General features: G+C 46.2%; 1 protein-coding gene across 1 annotated transcript in view; it reads right to left on the reverse strand.

The window, feature by feature from the left end:
- The window catches only part of TGFBI (transforming growth factor beta induced), a 224,985-nt gene that overhangs the window by 104,292 nt on the left and 100,895 nt on the right, over positions 1-19,798 (reverse strand). Inside the window, exon 5 of the mRNA XM_069199225.1 lies at positions 2,265-2,429. Within this exon, the coding sequence (XP_069055326.1) occupies positions 2,265-2,429 (165 nt within the window). The remainder of the gene's footprint in view (positions 1-2,264; positions 2,430-19,798) is intronic.

Below are 19,798 nucleotides of genomic sequence, written 5' to 3' on the forward strand. Positions count from 1 at the left end.
TGCAATAATGCTCGACAACATTGTGATCGAATACTCAATCACCAACTTATCTGAAAGTGACAATAGTATACCAGAACGCAGCAGTAAAAAATTAACCGTAAACAATTCGTGTGGCTATCTACTACAGTATTTTAACGGAACAGATATGGTAATCATTAAATGACAAGGGTGAGGTAAACTTTACACTCCTGGCCCAGTTCATTTCCATAAGCAATACACTGTAAACGTCTGTGCGAACACGTAAACATGCTTCAGATTAGCAATAAAACCCTGAAACAAATCCAAGGAGATAGGAGACGCGCCCAACATCAAAAGTGACAAAGCATTAGGAGAGGAGACAAAATGACACGAAAAGAGTAAGATGAACTCATCTGCCAAATATATTATATGAAAAATGGCACCAACTTCCAACCACCACGATCCTGTTAAAGATGAAAATATCCCTTTGAAAAGAAAGCGAGTTTTCACATCCATGTTATTTCCTTGTAGTTGTAATGTAATCAGATACTTGGGTATTCCCCTGACTAGGATTTTGCTAGTGTTCAGATGTACACACTGGCATTCTAGCTACATTAGTAGCATTTCAGAAGGTATTATTGTTACTTATTACTAGTTTGGTTTTTAGCAATCTAGTCCTCTTCAATCAGTTGTCAGGGCGGTTTCTTCTAATTGATGGAACTTCCCAACATTATGCCAGTGACACACCTTGTAATAGGCATTCTGTTAATAGGTCGGGTCTTTCTAGCTTGGCAGCTTCTTGGACTTCTTCAGGATTCGCCCAACAGGCAGCTTAAGTGTCCTACAATGGAAGACTCTCTCAGGTCAATTGGGATATTCCCTTGCAGTAAATAATTTCACCCAGTCCTGGAGAGCACAGAATGACATTCAAGGGAGGACTCCATCTTTTTCACAGACCTCCCACGCCCATTCTTAAGAGATAGTCAATCGAGCAAATGTTCTCTGGTGCATGACTCTTGTCAAGATCACTAACAATTCCAAAGGTCTATCCTTAACCCTTCTCTTGCAATATGGTTTCAACCTTTTTTTTCCTTTGCAGTTTTCTATAGTGTAAACTCAATGCAAACACATTGAAGCGCTTTACATGTGCACCAGTTAAATAACACCTAAGCACATTCATTTTTGTAGGCACAGGGACAATAAATTATTTGGCCAAAATCACAAGATTATGAACCGGCGCCGAGAATCGAACCTGTAGATGAAAAAATTGTGTCTGGTCTACTTCATGTAAAATAGCTGAGTGATAGTACATGCATAAGATTTACAATTAGCAGCACAGCAGTTATGTGTCCACTGATACCCTATCACCTGTTATCTCTTTGAAGTCAAGAGGTGGGAAGAAGTTTCTGCTGTCCTCAGCATAAGGTGCCCTGATTTAATTAAGCCACTTTAGTTTACTCAAGGAAAGCACACATCAATTGCTCATAAGAATAAGAAATAAACTAGGTCAGTTCAGACTACATATTTGCAATCGTTTTAGCCTCCTGACCAAATTACCTACAATGTTTAAGTTAGAGAATATTTGTCTGATGCATTTTTTATTCCAGTTTTTATTATTTATTAAGCACACACTACATACTGAATTGCCACAAGGTGCCACGGACCACCAATAAACCAAACGAATGAAAAAAACCTATCACAGGAGATATATTACAACCCCCAATTAGAGCAAACGTAGAACACAATTAATGGGGAAAATAAGCACATATTTATAACTTTCAAACAATACATAAGGTCAGTACCTAATCTACATCACAGGAATGTTTTTCGGGCAGTTGCGCTTTACCACTGAAGTGTTTTGCAATATGGGTGCCTTTTTGTTTTCATCTGGCATCTCTTCCTGTATTAAACCTTTAGCTTCATCAAAAATTCGAGGGAGAACTAAGGAATAACTAAGATATCTTTTGCAAAAAGGTGGGTGTGTGAATTGCGACAGCTTAGCTACAGCACCCCTTCTACCTCTGTCAATGAGTTCCTCACATTATTTGTGTGACTATATGAATTATCAATTAAATATGCTGTACGTATTACAAAAGTAATGAGGTGTGAATAATAGAGTACATTGTAAATGGTTTTTAATTAAGATTACCACAGTTGCACACACAAAATAGCAAATTGTAGGTCATAGGCATTCTTTCACAAGAAGGCACACACTGCTATCATATTTTATGTTCTAAAAAAAGACTCTTAAGAAAGAGAAACAGGACATTTCCTGGTGAAGACTTGTAAAAGTAAAACTCACGTACTCCATTTGGGTAGTGATGTACATGAATATCCAAATTTTGGTACATTGAGGCTAAAGTCATTCCGTGTTTGAGTTCATCTGTTAAAAGTCGTCTGTCAACCATATGATAGTGAAGAGCATTTAGCAGCTCAATGTTGACATTACTGACAAGATTGTCCAAAATTTCCTGAAAAATAAAATAATATGAAATGTTATAATTGCAATTTGATTAGTTAATGTAAATCCGTGCATGGGATAGATGGCGAGAGAAAGGGCATTTAATTTTATTAGTGAAACATATCAACATTATAAAGACTGTCTAGGACAAGATTAATCGATTCCCCACAATTTCACAACATTGAAAGGTTTGGAAATCACTGATGAATATTTTACTTGCATGACAACTAAACTATTGCAGTTATTTTGTATGTATTTGTATGTAATGGTGTAAACTACGCAGCAGTATTTCATTACAGCCTAAAGATAAAATGAAAAATGTGGAGATATTTACATTTCTTAACGGATTTTCTAAATATTCTGTAGCATTTTGCAAATGAGAAAAAATAAATCCCAGAACACTGACCGAGAGAATGTTACCCTGAATGTCTGGACTCCATTAATACCAAATATTTGTGTGTTTCCCTAGGTAACGTAGTCTACAAATTTAATTATACAATAGTAATACAGTTGGCTAAATTGATGCAGATCTACAATTTATGATACATGGTTTATTTGATTAAATATATCAAACTCAGGACTGCATGAAAGTTGTAAAAACTATGCATTTTCCAAGTTTTTAAAATCAAAGGAATCATTTGGTGCAAGGCAGATCTCACTGCTCTGACTGGATGTTTGGTAGAACGCACTGGAGATGATGTTTGTCAAATTTGTCCCAATTCATTTTTCCAAAATGAAAAAAATCAATTTCAGTCTCTTTCATGCAGGAACATGTTCCCGCCATTTCTTGAACCCTCCTTCCCCATCTATATTTTCTGGCTCTCCTGAGTGGTCTCTTGTGATCCCAGATATGTATGGGTTTTTCTATGGGTGTGGGCTGCTGGCAGCGGATATAGTGGGTGCTATGTACTTCAGAAATCTGGATAACAACAGAAAGAGATACCTGGTTTAGGGTACTTGTTATTAAGTTGCAGGTTCTGCCCACGGGCTTTATGGAAATACACACTCAATCATATATTTTCCATGTACAGAAATTGTAAGGTTTATATTTTTGTATATCATACATTTCTCACCCTGATCTGCTGGCCAAGTGAATGTGCTAAACATGACTATCAAATTTTATAGAATTTTGGGCCAGATGTAGCAAGAAATAATTTTGCGAATCAGAAATTGCAAAATCATATGGAGAATGGTGTCTCAGACTCCTTCTGCGAGTCGCAAGGGGGTCGCAAAGACCCACCTCATTAATATTAATGAAGTGGGTCGCAATTTGCGACCCCCTTGCGATTCCCTGCACTCACAGGGATGGTGGCCTGCTGGAGACAGCAAACCTCCATGTCTGTGACTGCTTTGTTAATAAAGCATTTTGTTTTTGTATTGCGGCCCGTTTTCCTCAAAGGAAAACGAGTTGCAATACAAAATAAAAAATGAAACCATTTGGTTTCGTTTTTTCAGAGTAGGCCGTGGTCCATTGCACCACTGCCTGCTCTGATTTTTTTTTTTTGCCACATTCACAAAGGGGAAGGGGTACCATGGGGACCCCTTCCCTTTTGCGAATGAGTTAGCACCCACTTCATGTGGGTGCTAACTGCAAATTGTTTTGCGACCGCTTTCGCGGTCACAAAGCAATTCTGCATCGCAGTGGGAGTCGCAAACAGGAAGGGAACACCCCTTCCTATTTGCGAGTCGCATTCCCATTTTGCGAGTCGGTACCGACTCGCAAAATGGGAATGTGCATTGCGATAGCCGTTTTGCATGGTGCAAACTGTGATTTTCGCAGTTTGCGCCATGCAAAACGGTTCGTACATCTGACCCTTTGTTCCAAAACAAGAGAGTGACCCCCACAGCACTCTACCACACACCATTTTATGCCACTCCACTCTTTGCCACTCCACTATATGCTATTCTACAGTGCACCACTCCTCCCTACACCACTACACAATAAGTTATTCCACTTTATGCCACTCCACTTTATACCAATTGACTTAACGACACTCCACTGTACTCCAATCCACTGTACACCACTCAAATGTACACTACTCCATTGTACCCCACTCCACTCTATGTCACTCCACTCAACAACATTGCACTGTACGCCACACCACTATATGCTATTTTAATCTATTCCACTCTAATGTACAAGACTCCAGTGTATGCCCCTTCAATGTATGTCATGCCACTGTGTGCCACTCCAATGTACGCTATTTCAGTGGATGGTAAGGTCCTGTATACTATTCCACTTTATGCCACTGTACTCTACGGAACTCTCCTGTATGCCACTCTAGTTTACGCTATTCCACTGTATGCCACTCCAGTCTACTACAATTCAATCAATGCTACTCCACTCAATCCCACTCCACTCTATGCTATTCCCCTGATTGCCACTTCACTTCATGCTATTCCACATAACACCACTCCAGTCAACAACACTCCACAGCACACTACTTCACTGTACGCCAATCTACTCTACGCTGTTCCACTGCATTTCACTCTACTCTCCACGCTCTTCTTTATGCTAATCCGCTGTGCCCTAGTCTCCTGTATGCCTCTCCAATGTATGCCACTGGACTGTATTCTACTCCACTGTATGCTACTCCACTATACAGCAGTGCACTGTATGACACTCAAATCTATGCTATTCCATTATATCCCACTCCAGTCTACGCCACTCCACTATCCTATATTCCATTTAATGAAACTCCAGTGTACGCTACTCCACTGAACCCCACTCCTCTCTAAACTATTCCACTCTTCCCCACTCGACTGTCCCCTATACAGTCAATTACACTGCACTACATGAAACTCCAATGTATGCTAGTCCACTCTATGAAACTCCAATGTACGGCACAACACTGTACTGCACACCAGTCCACTCTACACCACTACACTCTATGCCACCCCCCTGATTGCCACTCCACTTTGTGCTATTACACTGAACACCACTCCACTGTACACTACTTCACTGTACCCCAATCTACTCTACGCTGTTCCACTGTATTTAACTCCACTCTTCACCACTCCACTCAATGCTATTTCACTGTACCCTACTCTACTGCATGCCTGTCCAATGTATGCCTCTACTGTGTATGCCACTGGACTGTATGGTACTCCACTGTATGCTATTACACTCTACAGGAGTGCACTGTGTGACACTCAAATCTATGCTAATCCATTATATACCACTCCACTGTACGCCACTCCACTATTTGATATTCCACTTAATGACACTCCAGTGTACGCTGCTCCAATGCACCCCACTCCTCTGTAAACTAGTCCACTCTTTCCCATTCCACTGTAGCCCTATACAGTCAATTACACTGCACTATATGCAACTCCACTGTATGCTACTTCACTCTCTGCCCTTATAATGTACGCCACTCCACTGCACAACAGTCTGCTCTACACCACTCCACTCTGTGCCACTCCACTCAATGCCATTCCACTTCACCCGTATACACCTCTGTATGCTACTCCACTCCTCACTTCTCCACTCCATACTGTTCCACTTTACACAATTTCACTCATGCTCCTCCATGCTACACTATTCCACTCTACGCCACTCCCCTCTATACCCCTCACTATATACTATATCACTCTACGCCACTCCACTCCATGCCATTCTACTGTATATCACCACAGTGTACCTCACCCCCCTGTACGCCAGTCCACTCTACGGCACTGCAGTCTACGGTACCCCACTATACACCATTACTGTCTACTACACTCCATTATATGCCACTCCATGCTTCGCCACTCTACTGTACTCTATTCTACTGTGTTTCACTCCACTGTATGCTACTTCATTCTATGTTACTCCACTGTACGCTATTCCACTCTATGGCACTTCACTTAAAGCTAATCAACTCTTTTCCACTCCTCTGTACCCCACTGCACTCAACGCCGCTCCACTCTACGACAGTGCACTGTATGCTACTCCACTATACGCTATTCCAATCTATGCCACTCCAGTGTACAACACTTCAGAGTAAACCACTACACGGTATGCCAATCCAATGCACACGAGTCAACTGTATGCTGTTTCAGTGTATGATAGTGTACTGTATTCTATTCCACTTTATGGAGGTCCACTCTATGCAACTCTCTTGTACGCCACTCCAGTGTATGCTATTCCTCTGTATGCCACTCCACTCTGCCACACGTCCCTCTATACCACTCTACTCTGTCCCGCTCTACTCTAGGCCACTCCCCTGATTGCCACTCCACTTTATACTGTTCCACTGTATGCCACTTTATGTCACTCCACTATGGGCCTCATTACAACCCTGGCGGGCAGAGGTAAGCTGGCGGTAACACCGCCAACAGGCTGACGGTGTTCCGCCAGCGATTATGACCGTGGCACAATAGCCACAGCCATACTGACGGCCCCTCCATTATACCCCCAGCCTTCCGCCTGGCAGTCATAATCCCCGGGGCAGCAGTGCAAGCCTCGCTGCCCTGGGGATTATGAGTCCCCAACCGCCAGCCTGTCCATGGCGGTAAACACCGCCATGGAAAGGCTGGCGGTAAGGGGGACTTGGGGTGTCCCTGGGGGCCCCTGCACTGCCCATGCACCTGGCATGGGCAGTGGAGGGGCCCCCAGGCACAGCCCCATCGCGCATTCTACTGCCCGAATTTCGGGCAGTGAAATGCGCAACGGGTGCTACTGCACCCGCTGCACATCAGCATTGTCGCCAGCTCTATTACGAGTCGGCTGCAATGTTGATGTGACTTTTTTGCTGGGCCAGCGGACGGTAACGCTGTTACTGTCCGCTGGCCCAGCGGAAAGTTCAAATAGGGAGCCAGATATACCACCAGCACTGGCGGTATACTGGTGCCCGCAGCTTCGGCGGTCTTTGGTCAAGACCGCCAAAGTTGTAATGAGGGCCTATATGCTAATCCACTATCTGTCACTCCAATCTACGACATTCCACTGTAAATTACTCAACTGTACGCCAATGTACTCTATGCTATTCCACTGTGTTTGTCTCCTCTCTATGCTATTTCACTGTACTCTACTCTATGCCACTACAGTGTACACCACTCGACAGTATGGTACTCTACTGTATGCTATTCCGCTCTACAGCAGCGCAGTGTACGTCACTCTAATCTATGCTATTCCACTGCATGCCACTCCCGTCTACACCACTCCAATATTTGGTATTCCATTTTATGACACCCCAATGTATGCTACTCTGCTGTACCTCACTTCCCTGTATACTACTCCACTCTTCCTCACTTTACTGTAGCCCAATACAGTCAATGACACTTCACTATACACAACGCCAGTGTAAGCTAGTCCACTGTATGCCGGTGTATGCCAGTATACAGCTCAGCTCTCCACTGTACACCAGTCCAATCTACACCACTACACTCTATGACACTCCACTCAATGTGACTCCACTCTACGTCACTCCAGGCTACATTTCTCAACTGTACGCTACTCCACGCTACCCTATTCTACTCTAAGCAACTCCACTCTTGCCTTTCCATACTATGCTATTCCACTTTACACCACTCCACTCTATGGCACTACACTCTTCTTCACTCCACTATACACTATTCCACTCTACTGTACGCAACTTCAGTATATGTCATTCCACTCTATGCCACTCCACTCTATGCTGTTCTTCTCTATGCAACTACACTGTACCTCACTGCACTGCATGCTGCACCACTCTAAGCCACTGCACTGTACGGTACTCCAATATACACCTTTGCACGCTACCATGCTCTGCTCTGCCACTCCTCCAGTGGGGGCCGGTAATTTTGCAAAGGTGGGGGAGGTTACACATGCACACATACAGCTCACTCCCACCCATTCATTTACACACACTCACACATCAATTCATAACACTCACTAATAAAAACACATACATTCATACACGCATGCATGCACCAAGCATTACATTTTCTTTTACCTCAGCAGCTCTGGCAAGGAAGCCTCGGAGGTGCCAGGAGGGTTGGGACTGCTGCCTTCCCTCAGTGGCCAGTGAGGGAAGGCAGCAGTCCTAATCTCATCACAGAGCCGGATGGGATCAGTGAGACTACTGACCCCCCCCTTCACTTTGTGACAAGATGTTGTTGATTGACACTCAGCCATGGGCGCTTCAGGGCTTAAAACTGAAGCACCCAGGTCTGAAGCAATCAGTGACGTTTCCCCTCATCATGAAGGGGAGGGCCTCAAGGCACCTTTGCTAGGCTGAAGAGGTCATACCCATAGGGATTTGACTTCTTTAGCCCTGCAAAGTTCAGCTCAGGCAGCCAGGAGTCTGCACATTTAGTACATGTCTACCTGACCTGAATCAGAAGAATATCTGTCAGGCGTACCTTTGTTCAGCCTGACAGATACTCTTTACATCAGGAAAAAGGTAGATGGTTGTGGCCCCTCAGCCCATATGCAGGGGCCACTGCTGCACTCCACTCTTTCCCATGCCACTGTACGCAGTTCTGCTGTGTGCCACTCCACGCTATGCCACTCCATTCTACAACACTCCAATAAACACTATCCCACTCTATACCACTCCATTTTATGCCAATCGACTCTATGCCACTCCACTGTACCCCACTCCACTGTGTGCCACTGCACTATACAGTACTTCACTGCACACAACTACATGGTACACTCTAAGCCACTGAATTCTACTCTATTGAACTGTATGCCATTGCACTCTAGCCACTGTAGGCTACTCCAATGTATGCTGTACCACTGCATAGTATTCCACTGTACCCCACTGCATGCTACTTCACTGCACTCTGAAATGGTGTACTGTATTCCTCTCCACTGTACACTTTTCAAATCTATGCCACACTGTTCTATGACACTCCAGTCTATTCCACTCCACTGATGCACTCCATTGGACGCCACTCCACTGTATGTTGTTTCAGTGTATGGTTGTGCACTGTACATGATTCCACTATATGCCACTTCACTATATGGAACACTCCTGTAAGCCACTCCAGCATATGCTATTCCACTGTACACCACTCTACTCTACCACACTCCACTCTATGCCACTCCACTATGTGCCACCCTATGCTACTTCCCTGTCAATCCACTGTATGCTATTCCGCAGTCTGCCACCTTTACTCTCTTCGCCACTCCACTGCATGCTAATTCACTATATGGCACTTCAGTCTGCAACATTCCACTGTACACTACTCCACTCTATACCAATCTAATCTATGCTATTCCACTGTATGCAACTCCACTTTATGCTGTTCCACTCTATGCTATTTCACTCTACTCTGCTCTATTGTGTGCACTCCATTGTATTCCACTACAGTGTCTGCCACTGATCTGTACAATACTCCACTGTTTGCTATTCCACTCTGTAGCAATGGATTGTACGCCACTCATATCTATGCTATTCCACTGTATGCCACTCCAGTCTACACCACTCTACTATCTGCTATTCCAATTTAGGCACTCCAGTGTCCACTACGCTGCTGTACCCCTCTCCACTCTACTCCAATACAGTCAATGGAACTTCACTATAAGCAACTCCACTGTACGGTACTCTACCCTATGCAACTTTAATGTACACTACTCCAGTGTTTGACAAGTCACTGTATACTATTACATTGAACACCACTCCACTCTGTGAGTCTCGACTAAACACTATTCCACTCTATGCCACTTAACTGTACCTACTCCAATCAACAACATTCTATGCCACTTCACTCAACACCACTGAAGCACATTGTATCACACTCAGAGATCAAAACTGTACATATAAAGCCACACAGCACGTACATGCCGACCATAACATATAATATCCATGCAAGTGTGGTGTAAGAGAGAAGGGAAAAACAGGCATCATTTTGATAATGGCGACGGAATCATGTTACAGGGGAGGAGCCCAATGTACCCCCTTGCTGAGTGAGAGGAATATAGGTATGATTTATGCATGTGTGTGCATTCGAGACCATATTAGTCTCCAAGTACTATGCATTTCACAAGATATCCGCTCGCGACCTACGCGTGTATAGGGGTAGGAAAGTGTAGATCGGGTTTCGACCTATATTTGAACTGGCCCTTGTTGTCCTCGTGCAGCCCAAGTTTGTGTTTAATTACTCTTTTGCCTGGTCGCCCCGTGTGCTTTCCGTGGCCCGCCAAGTGAAATCTGTAGTCAGGTCTTTCACAGGGAGCAGTTAACCAGTATATGAAGTGAGATCTAACACTTATTCCGGACCACGGAACATGCACACAGTTTAAGGTGGGTGTGTATCATTCTTGGCTTCCATAGCAACGATAAAGGCATCCCCCATGTCGTATCCACCCTGAGTTAATCCCCGTCACTGGAGCTGCCGGAGTGTGTATGCTTCTGCTTGCGAGGCCTGCATCAGGTCACGCTGCCAGTTACTGTGACCCGGGGTGTGTGACGCTTATCAGTGAGTCGCTATTAAATGCTTAAATAGTGCAAAGGCCAAATCTATATATATGTGTATTTGTTTGTCCCCCTTGTTGCGCCGGCGCAGACCGAGCAAACACGATTCCGGCGTCACAGGCAATGTACTGTTTGTAATCTCTGCAACAGTGTCAGTGACATGCTGCCAGACCTCTGCCATCTGAGGACAGGTCCATACCATGTGATAAAAGTCCGCCACTGGTTGCGCACACCTAGGGCATAGCGGATCAGTGTCCGGGAACATTTGCTTTATTCGGGCCGGGGATAGGTAAGTGTGATGTATGTAATTAAACTGAGTGTAGCGGAGTCGGGTGTTGCGAGAAATGATTTTGATGGAGGAGAGCACCACCATCCATGCACTTTGGGACAGAGGGGTGAGTAATACCTTGTCCCATCTTGCTTTGGCACATAACAGTTCAGGACAAAGCTGATCCAGTAGCAGCAAGTATAATCAAAAAAATTGTGCCCCTTGTGTTGCCAAGGGATAGAATTAATGTGAGCAATTGTGATTCTTGTGGCTCATCGTTGCCCCGTCCCCACGTGGCTCCCAGCAAGAGTTTGATCGCGCAATATGTGATGAAGGCGCCAACCGGGATCCCTGCCGAACTCATGAGTTCTACAAAGGTCTTTAAAGCCCTCATATAGCTCACTCAAGTTTACTAGGCCTGCCTCGCGCCATATGGCTATGTTGTGGTGTGCTATTAGGGTTTGAGTCTTAGGTAATTGTGTCCATGTCAGCATAGGAGAATATGGTATTGGGTCACCTCCATTGTGGACATATCTCTGCCAGCATGATTTTGCAGCCAAAAATAGGACGGAGTCCTGTGTCGAGCGACACGACCCATCCGATAGCCAAGCGAGCACTGGGAGCGGTGCTAATATCTTCATCACCGTTGCTTGTTCTGCCGATGGGGCTCCTCCCGGCCACAGTGCTGGCCACTGCAGTTAGGCCGCTGCGTAGTATAATTCAAAATTGGGCATGCCCAGTCCTCCACTTAATTGTGGGTACTGCATTATGGATAACGCTACTCTGCGTCTGTCCCTGCCCCATAGTAGATCGGTCATAATGGAGTGTACATTTTTTAAAAAGGAGCGGGGAAGGACAAGCGGGAGTGCTGTAAAGTAATACAAAATTCTCAGGAGGATAAGCATTTTGGCAATAGCTATCCATCCCATAGGAGATAGTGGGAGGGGCAGCCAAAATGGTAAGGATCCTCGCACTGAGCGAAGAACCCTATCTACATTGCCCTCCTTGAGATCATCTACGGCATGGTAAATCTGTATGCCCAGGTATTTAAAAGTGGTATAGCACCATAGTAGTTGGTAATGCGGGAGGTCCGAGCGGCGCTCTGGGGATACTGGGGAAAGGGGAAAAATACAGGATTTTGACCAGTTGACTCGTAAGCCAGATATGGATGCAAAGGTATTGAGTATCTCCTTGACTTCCTCCATGGAATCAGCGTGGTTTCGTAGGTATTTCAAGGCGTCATCCGCATATAATGAAATTATATTATGCGTATTGAGTTCCGGGATACCCTACCTAGGCGCCCGCATGCGCATCTTAGCTGCCAGCGGCACCATGGCAATCGCAAAAAGAAGGGGAGACAGCGGGCAGCCCTGTCTGGTGCCTCTGTGTATTGGAAAAGACTCAGAAATAACTTGCCCCATTTTCACACATGCCATGGGTCTCGCATATAGGGGGTGAGTCTGACCGCGGCGGACGGCAGTCGCCGCCCGCCAAGCGGTTCCCGCGAAAGACCGCAGCGGTCATTCTGGCTTTCCCACTGGGCCGGCGGGCGACCGCCGAAAGTCCGCCCGCCAGCCCAGCGGGAAACACCCTTCCCACGAGGACGCCGGCTCAGAATGGAGCCGGCGGAGTGGGAAGGTGCGACGGGTGCAGTTGCACCCGTCGCGAATTTCAGTGTCTGCAAAGCAGACACTGAAATTCTTCGTGGGGCCCTCTTACGGGGGCCCCTGCAGTGCCCATGCCATTGGCATGGGCACTGCAGGGGCCCCCAGGGGCCCCGCGGCACCCCCTACCGCCATCCTGTTCCTGGCGGGAGAACCGCCAGGAACCGGATGGCGGTAGGGGGTGTCAGAATCCCCATGGCGGCGGAGCGCGCTCCGCCGCCATGGAGGATTCTCAAGGGCAGCGGGAAGTCGGCGGTACACCGCCGACTTTCCGTTTCTGGCCGCGGCTGAACCGCCGCGGTCAGAATGCCCAGCGGTGCACCACCAGCCTGTTGGTGGTGCTACCGCCGACCTCCGCCATGGCGGTAATTACTGCCAGGGTCAGAATGACCCCCATAGTGTCTTAATCCACTAAACAGAACCGGTCCCAAATCCCATAGCCTCCAGCGTAGCAAAAAGAAAATCTCATCCCAGAATGTCAAACGCTTTTTCTATATCTAGTGATATGGCCACGTCACGGGCAGGGAATGCCACCTCAGTGTTATGTATTATACGTATTAGTTGTCGTATATTGAGAAAGGTGCTCCTGCTGGGTATAAACCCTGATTGACCCTCATGTATCAAATGCGTCATGTATGGAAGGAGTCTGTTGGCTAAAATTTTCCCTAGTAATTTACAATCCGAGTTGAGTAAGGAGAGAGGGTGATATGAGTGTACATCAAGAGGGTCACAACCGGGTTTGGGGGGACAGCAATTAATGCTTCATTCATTGAGTCAGGCAATTTTATTCCGTCATATGCCTCGTTAAATACCCGCAGTAGTGGCTGCAGAAGATTAGTAGCCTGTGATGCCAGATACTCTACTGATAAGCCATCTGGTCCTGGGGCCTTGGCGCGGGCCATCTGTGATAGTGCCAGACGCATTTCCTCTGTGGTAATTAAGCCATCCAATGCATCTGCCTGTTCAGGCTGCAGGCGTTTCTGAGTAGAGGATACCAAAAAGTCGGCCAGTCGTGCAGCCGGTGGGGGGGGATTGGGAGAGTATAGGGATCGATAATACTTGTAGAAGGCCTCATTAATTTCTATTTGTGAGGTTACTATCTGCCCAGTGTCCAACCTAATTCCACCTATAGGGGAGGGTTGGGAGGGTTGATGGACCAGCCATGCTAGCAGTTTACCCGCTCTATCCCCCTCTGCATATTTACATGTCGTGTAGTGAGTGTAATCATATTTGCTGAGCCTAATATCCGCTTCTCTGTAACTCGTCCTCAGTGTTTGCAGTTCTGCCACAGCCATACCGCCGTTTACAACTGCAGTCTCCGCCACGCGCAACTGGGACTCTAAGTCCGAGATCTCTCTCAGCATCACCTGTCTGACCCCTATTGAGATAGCCATACAATGCCCCGTACCACCACCTTATTGGCATCCCATTTTATTGCACGACTAGACGCTGAACCGTCATTTGTAGAGAAGTAAGTGGATAAGCATTGAGCCAATTCAGCGCAGGGGGGGTCTGACAGCACCTCTACCTGTAATCGCCATGTGGGGATCCGAGCGCGCGGTTTTCCCCACCCTAATGTTGCATGCAAAGGGTTATGGTCTGATAAAGTGCAAACCAGGTAGTCTGCTGTGTCCAGCTTGTGAACTACAGCCGGTGACGCAAGGATCATGTCTATCCTAATGTATAGGATGTGAATGGGGGAGTAGAAGGAATATTCGTGCTGATCCGGGTGACGCATGCGCCACACATCACACAGCCCATTTGACAACCGCCAAGCATTTAGATCCCGCGAAATTCGGCCACTCTGGGTGGATGGGAGTGGCGGGAAGGATCTATCCATGTGAGCATCCATGACAAAGTTGAACCGCCTCCCCAAATGCAATCTATTGTTGGGTCACAGGAACATGCCTACTGACAATGTATGGAAAAAAATCTAGTTGATTAAAGTTGGGGGCATAGAGCGCTACTAATGCCAATGGTGTACCAGCCAAGCTTCCCCCACTACCGCGTATCTACCATTGTTGTCCATACGTGCACCAGCAATCTCCTAAGGGACCCCTGGTGCAATCCAAATCTCCACTCCGTGAGCAAAGGACGAAGATTCCGTGCCCAGTAGCTGTCCCCTCCAGTTCCTCCAAGTGAGGTCTAGAGTAATATTTGATAGGTGTGTCTCCTGGAGCAGGGCAAAATGTACCTGATGGTGTTTCAAATAAGTATGTATTCGCTGTCGCTTATGTGGATTCGCCATCCCCCTCACATTCCATGTCAGGACGTTGTAACGTGGTGTATATGATTGTCTTTGTGTTGTCATGAGGGTGTGGAAAGGTGGAATGAGGGGAAGGCACAGGGTCCACGCCCCGTGATGGCCATGTGGGGTGTCCGGTGTCCCCCCTCCTAACCCGGTCATCCTTTGAAGCCCGGGCGGTGCCCACCCTCCTCATCGTTGGTTGTGCCGTGTAACATTGATATAAGAGTCTAATATCTAGACCATGGGTGATCCCTGGAAAAAATTAACTAAAATAACAATAACACTGATAACTAATAGCACTAAATGTTCAAACATCAAAACAGCGCCCGCTACTATGAGCAGGTGTAGTGTCAAACCGGTCCATATGGAGCGGGCGTAGATGATGTAAACCAGTTTCAGGAGTGCCCGCTCCTAGCCCAGTGGATGAACTTACTCCATCCACAGCGAGGCACGTCGCATAGCGCGGCCCCAAACCTTATAGTACATTAGCTCCTCCGTTCTTCCGTCTGGCCGCCCATGGTAATTCGGCCAAGTCTACGAAAATCCCAGGCGTCCCTAGCCCAGGCTGCTGACCGTATCAGGATATGTATCAAATGTCGTCCGCCGAACGTGGAGTGAGAAGCGAACCCTTATGTGAGTCTACAGAGTCAGAATAAGTTTAGTGTTCCTTGTCGGAGTTTCCTACTTCCTACATCTGTGCTAGCGGGCACGCCACGAAGCGTGTCATGTCTCGCAGAAGCCGCGAGCGCTCCTCTGCCACCTGCTCCACGGATGGCTTAGTCCCCGTGCGTGGTCGTGTCTTCGTTTCTCTTTGGGGGATATTTGACCTTCTACTGGGGAGACGAGGCCCTTGGCGTGCAGCAGGGTCCACGCGTCCTCCGGGGAGGTGAAGATGTGCACTTTAGGTCCATCTTGAACACGCAATTTAGCAGGGAACAGTAGCACATATGTGATGTGGTGTTCCCGAAGGCGCTTTTTTTATCTGGTGGAAAGAGCTATGTTTCTTTTGGACTTCTGCGGTGAAGTCTGGATATGCCATAATTGATGCATTCTCAAAATGCTATGGGCCTCGCTTGCGAAACAGCTGTAGTATGAGGTCTCTGTCCCGGTAATTAAGTAACCTGGCTATTATAGGGCGGGGATATGCTCCTGGTGGTGGTGCTCTGTTTGGGACCCTGTGAGCACGTTCAATGGAAAATAATTTAGGGATGTCATCTCGAAGCACAGTGTCCGCGAGCCAGTTCTCCACGAACAGTTTGACACTGGGGCCCTCTGCCTACTCCAGGAACCCCACCAGTCTGATATTATTTCACCTTAATCTACCTTCGGCATCCTCTGCTCTTCAGTCCGTCCATCTCTGACGATAAGCGTTGCACTTGTTCTTGCAGTGCCTGCACCGTTGTTGTTAATCTGCCTATGTCCTTTTGCGTCTCAGAGACTCATTCTGAAAGTGCTCCTTGATCCGCTCTAAGTAGCCCGACATCTCCCACCACTGCACCTCTCTTTATCTCCAGAGTAGTTCTGGTTTCAACAATAGCCTACAGGACCTTCTCGAATTGTGAAGTATGATTGCTTAGCGTAATTTCCATCTGCCGTAATGCCAGAGTGGTAGGGTCTTGCTCCATAGCTGGGGGATCTGGAATGCCTTTGACCTCAGAAGGTGCTTTCGCCATTTTTGGCTTGCCCATTTAGTCAGCGCTTAAGAAAAAGGAGGTCAAGCAGTGCTTAGGATTATTTGTTTACGTACTCACAGGTACAGTTGGTGTATGTGTATTTACTTCCATGCATGCTCCCGCACAGCTACTGCTCAGTGCACGGTGGCCAGTATACCCTCAGGGATATATGGGACAGTCTATCGCACTGAAAAGAAATACGATGTCTGGTGTTCTGCACCATATCACTTTGATCAGATGATGTACCAGTAGGTGAAAGGGGAAGACTCAGAGCCAGATGCTGGGGGCCCCCGCACTCCAATCTCCTCTCCGGGCATCGCGCCAATCAGTTGATCTGTAATGCGTAGAATTGTTGTAGCGCTTTCCCTGTGTGTCTTATGGCCCATAGGCCCATGTACGACGATATCTGCCAAGAGTGAATGTGGGGCGTAGGCCGGAGTCCACGTCCTCCATGCAGCACGCCACATCGCGGCCCAGTGTATGCCGCTAAACAGCCCGCCACAGCCCCCAGCATACCTCCTTCGCCGCTCTCGGCCCGCCTCAACACTCCACCCAGGGTCCCGCCCAGAGCGCTTGGTCGCAACAGGGAGCCGGAGTGGCACCAGGCAGCCGGTGAGTGTCCCAATCGGACTGGGCCCACTCCCCTTTGCGTGGCGCCTACCCTTTGTGCCACAGGCTCCGCATCCAGTCCGCCCAGCTCAGGCCTCGCTCACCGCCCACTGGCCCGGCAGCACCTCCCCTCAGGTCGCGTCCTCCTGGGCTTCCTTGGATGCACCTGGTCAGCAGGGAAATGCACGATCCTTGCCTAGGATCAGTGCAAGTCGTAGATCCAAGGCCTGCGCCCACTGCGCTGCGAGCCGTGACCCGATGCGTGTCGCCGAGCAGTCCGCCGTGCCTCACCGCACACTTACCTTACCGCTCTTGGCCTGTCTCATTACTCCACTTAGGATCTGCCTCGGAGCGAGGAATCACATTGGGGAGTCGGTAAGGCAGTCGGCCAATGTCCTCGTCATTCAGGGCCCGCTCCTCTATGCGCGGAGCCTGCCCTCTGCACCACTGGCTCCACCTATAATCCTCTCGGATCAGGCCTCGTTCACCGCCATCCTGTTTGCCTGGGCCTCCGCTTGGGTCGTAGTCTTCCGGGCCCCCTGGAACATGCCGGGATGGTGAGGAGATATGTGATCCACCAAGAAAGATCGGGGAACGCTTATATTTCAGGAGATTTTACAGGGCCAGGATCGGAGCTGCAGATTATGCTGCCGCTCCGGTCGCCATCTTGGCCTCGACCCGTGTCAAGAATATTATAAAGGTGAGTTTCTAAATGTAAGCAAAGTTTTACTAGATATATCTCCACATGACATACATACATATATTTTTTTTTTTAAAGGTATGTAGATGTGGAGTTAAGAATAGTAAATCTATACTTACCTATTTGCACTTATCTTCTCAATATTTTGGTTTTCGATATGTTTGGCACAATATTTTGTCCACAGTAGATTTCTGTTTCTGATATTCTGTCTGTGCCACGGCACTTTCACACATTCTACAACAAGGCACACAACTCTACAGTACTAGATGCCACTCCACAACACTTCACTATACTGTATGCTATGTCACTACAGTGTACTACATTCCTCTGCACCCTACTATACAAGATGCCACTCCATTATATAACACTTTAGTAGACTCTACGCTATGCCACTCCATTATAGTTTAGCCACTGTATGCCATTGTATGATTCTCCAATGTACCTCTCTCCACTCTACAACACTCTGCAATACTCTATAAAACTGCACCCTAGAACACTCTACTAAACTCTGTGCAGTGTAAGACACAGTACTACATTGTATTCCCTAAACTGCAGTGTACAAAAGTCTACTCCACTCTATGCCACTCTGCAACACTTTATTCAACACAATGCCATTGTATGACACTGTACTCAATGTGACACTCAACTCTGACAGTAGAGTCAATGATACTCCACTGTTTGTCACTCAACCGTACTGTATGACACACTGCTACACTCTACAATACTCCATTCCACAGTATGTCACACCACACCACTCCACTATATAATACTTTACTTCAATACATGCACCAGCACTGTACTCTGCTTTGCTCCACTGTATTCCACTCCACAACATTACACTTTATGGCAATACACTGTACAACACTATACTTTACTATAATCTGCAACACTGCACTTAGCAACACTCAGATAACGCTCAACACTATGATTTGAAACACATTGTTATAAAAACATAAATACATTTAATTAAGAAAACAAAGATTAAAGCTCAGTTTTAGTTCGGAAACAATATTCTTTATAAAGAAACTCAACTTAAACTAAACAAAAAACGAGAAATGAAAAGTTATAGATATAACTTACATTTCTAATTTAAGCACCACTAGAGAGAAAATGCATTTCGAATTTATGCACCATCTTCAATTTAGTATACATCATGCACCTCTATGCACATTTCTCCCCCATCACTCATTGTTTTTCTATACACTGGTTATACCATTACATATTATATAGCTTATTGCATGTGAAATTGTAGCAGTTATATTAAGACTTATGACAACTGAATTACATAATTTCTCATAAGGCAGTATATGGTAGAGTGGTGAGTTAGAAATTTAAGTTACTAAAATTATTTCTCCTGTCTGTATTATTTAAATTAGGTTTGTATATCAAGAATAAATAATGTTTTCCTAACTATAACTTAGCTTTAACCTTTGTTTTCTTCAGTAAATATATACATTAGTATGTATGTGTGTATATATTGAGATGGATGAAGTTAATTACTCGATCAAAGTATGCTTATTTTTTCAATTTGTTCTGCTTTCTATATTGGAACATGTGCCTGTCGCTCATAACAGAATATTTTGCCCACACTGCTTTCTGGAATGACTGCAGATTGTTTTTGTTTCAGTTGTCAGCTTGATGCTTTTTATTACTTAAGAAAATCCTAGCTATTGCTAAATAAAAGGTGCCACGGAAAAAGTATTTTTTTGTAATAAGAATAATTTATAGTATTGCTCCTGTCTCTACTAAGTTGAATTTTCCAAATATTTGCATTGACAAGCGAAGGTACACGCCATCAATCTCATTTACCACTTAATTGCCCGTGAAAAC

The sequence above is a fragment of the Pleurodeles waltl genome, chromosome 7 (assembly GCF_031143425.1).
Source record: "Pleurodeles waltl isolate 20211129_DDA chromosome 7, aPleWal1.hap1.20221129, whole genome shotgun sequence".
Classification (NCBI taxonomy): Eukaryota; Metazoa; Chordata; class Amphibia; order Caudata; family Salamandridae; genus Pleurodeles; species Pleurodeles waltl.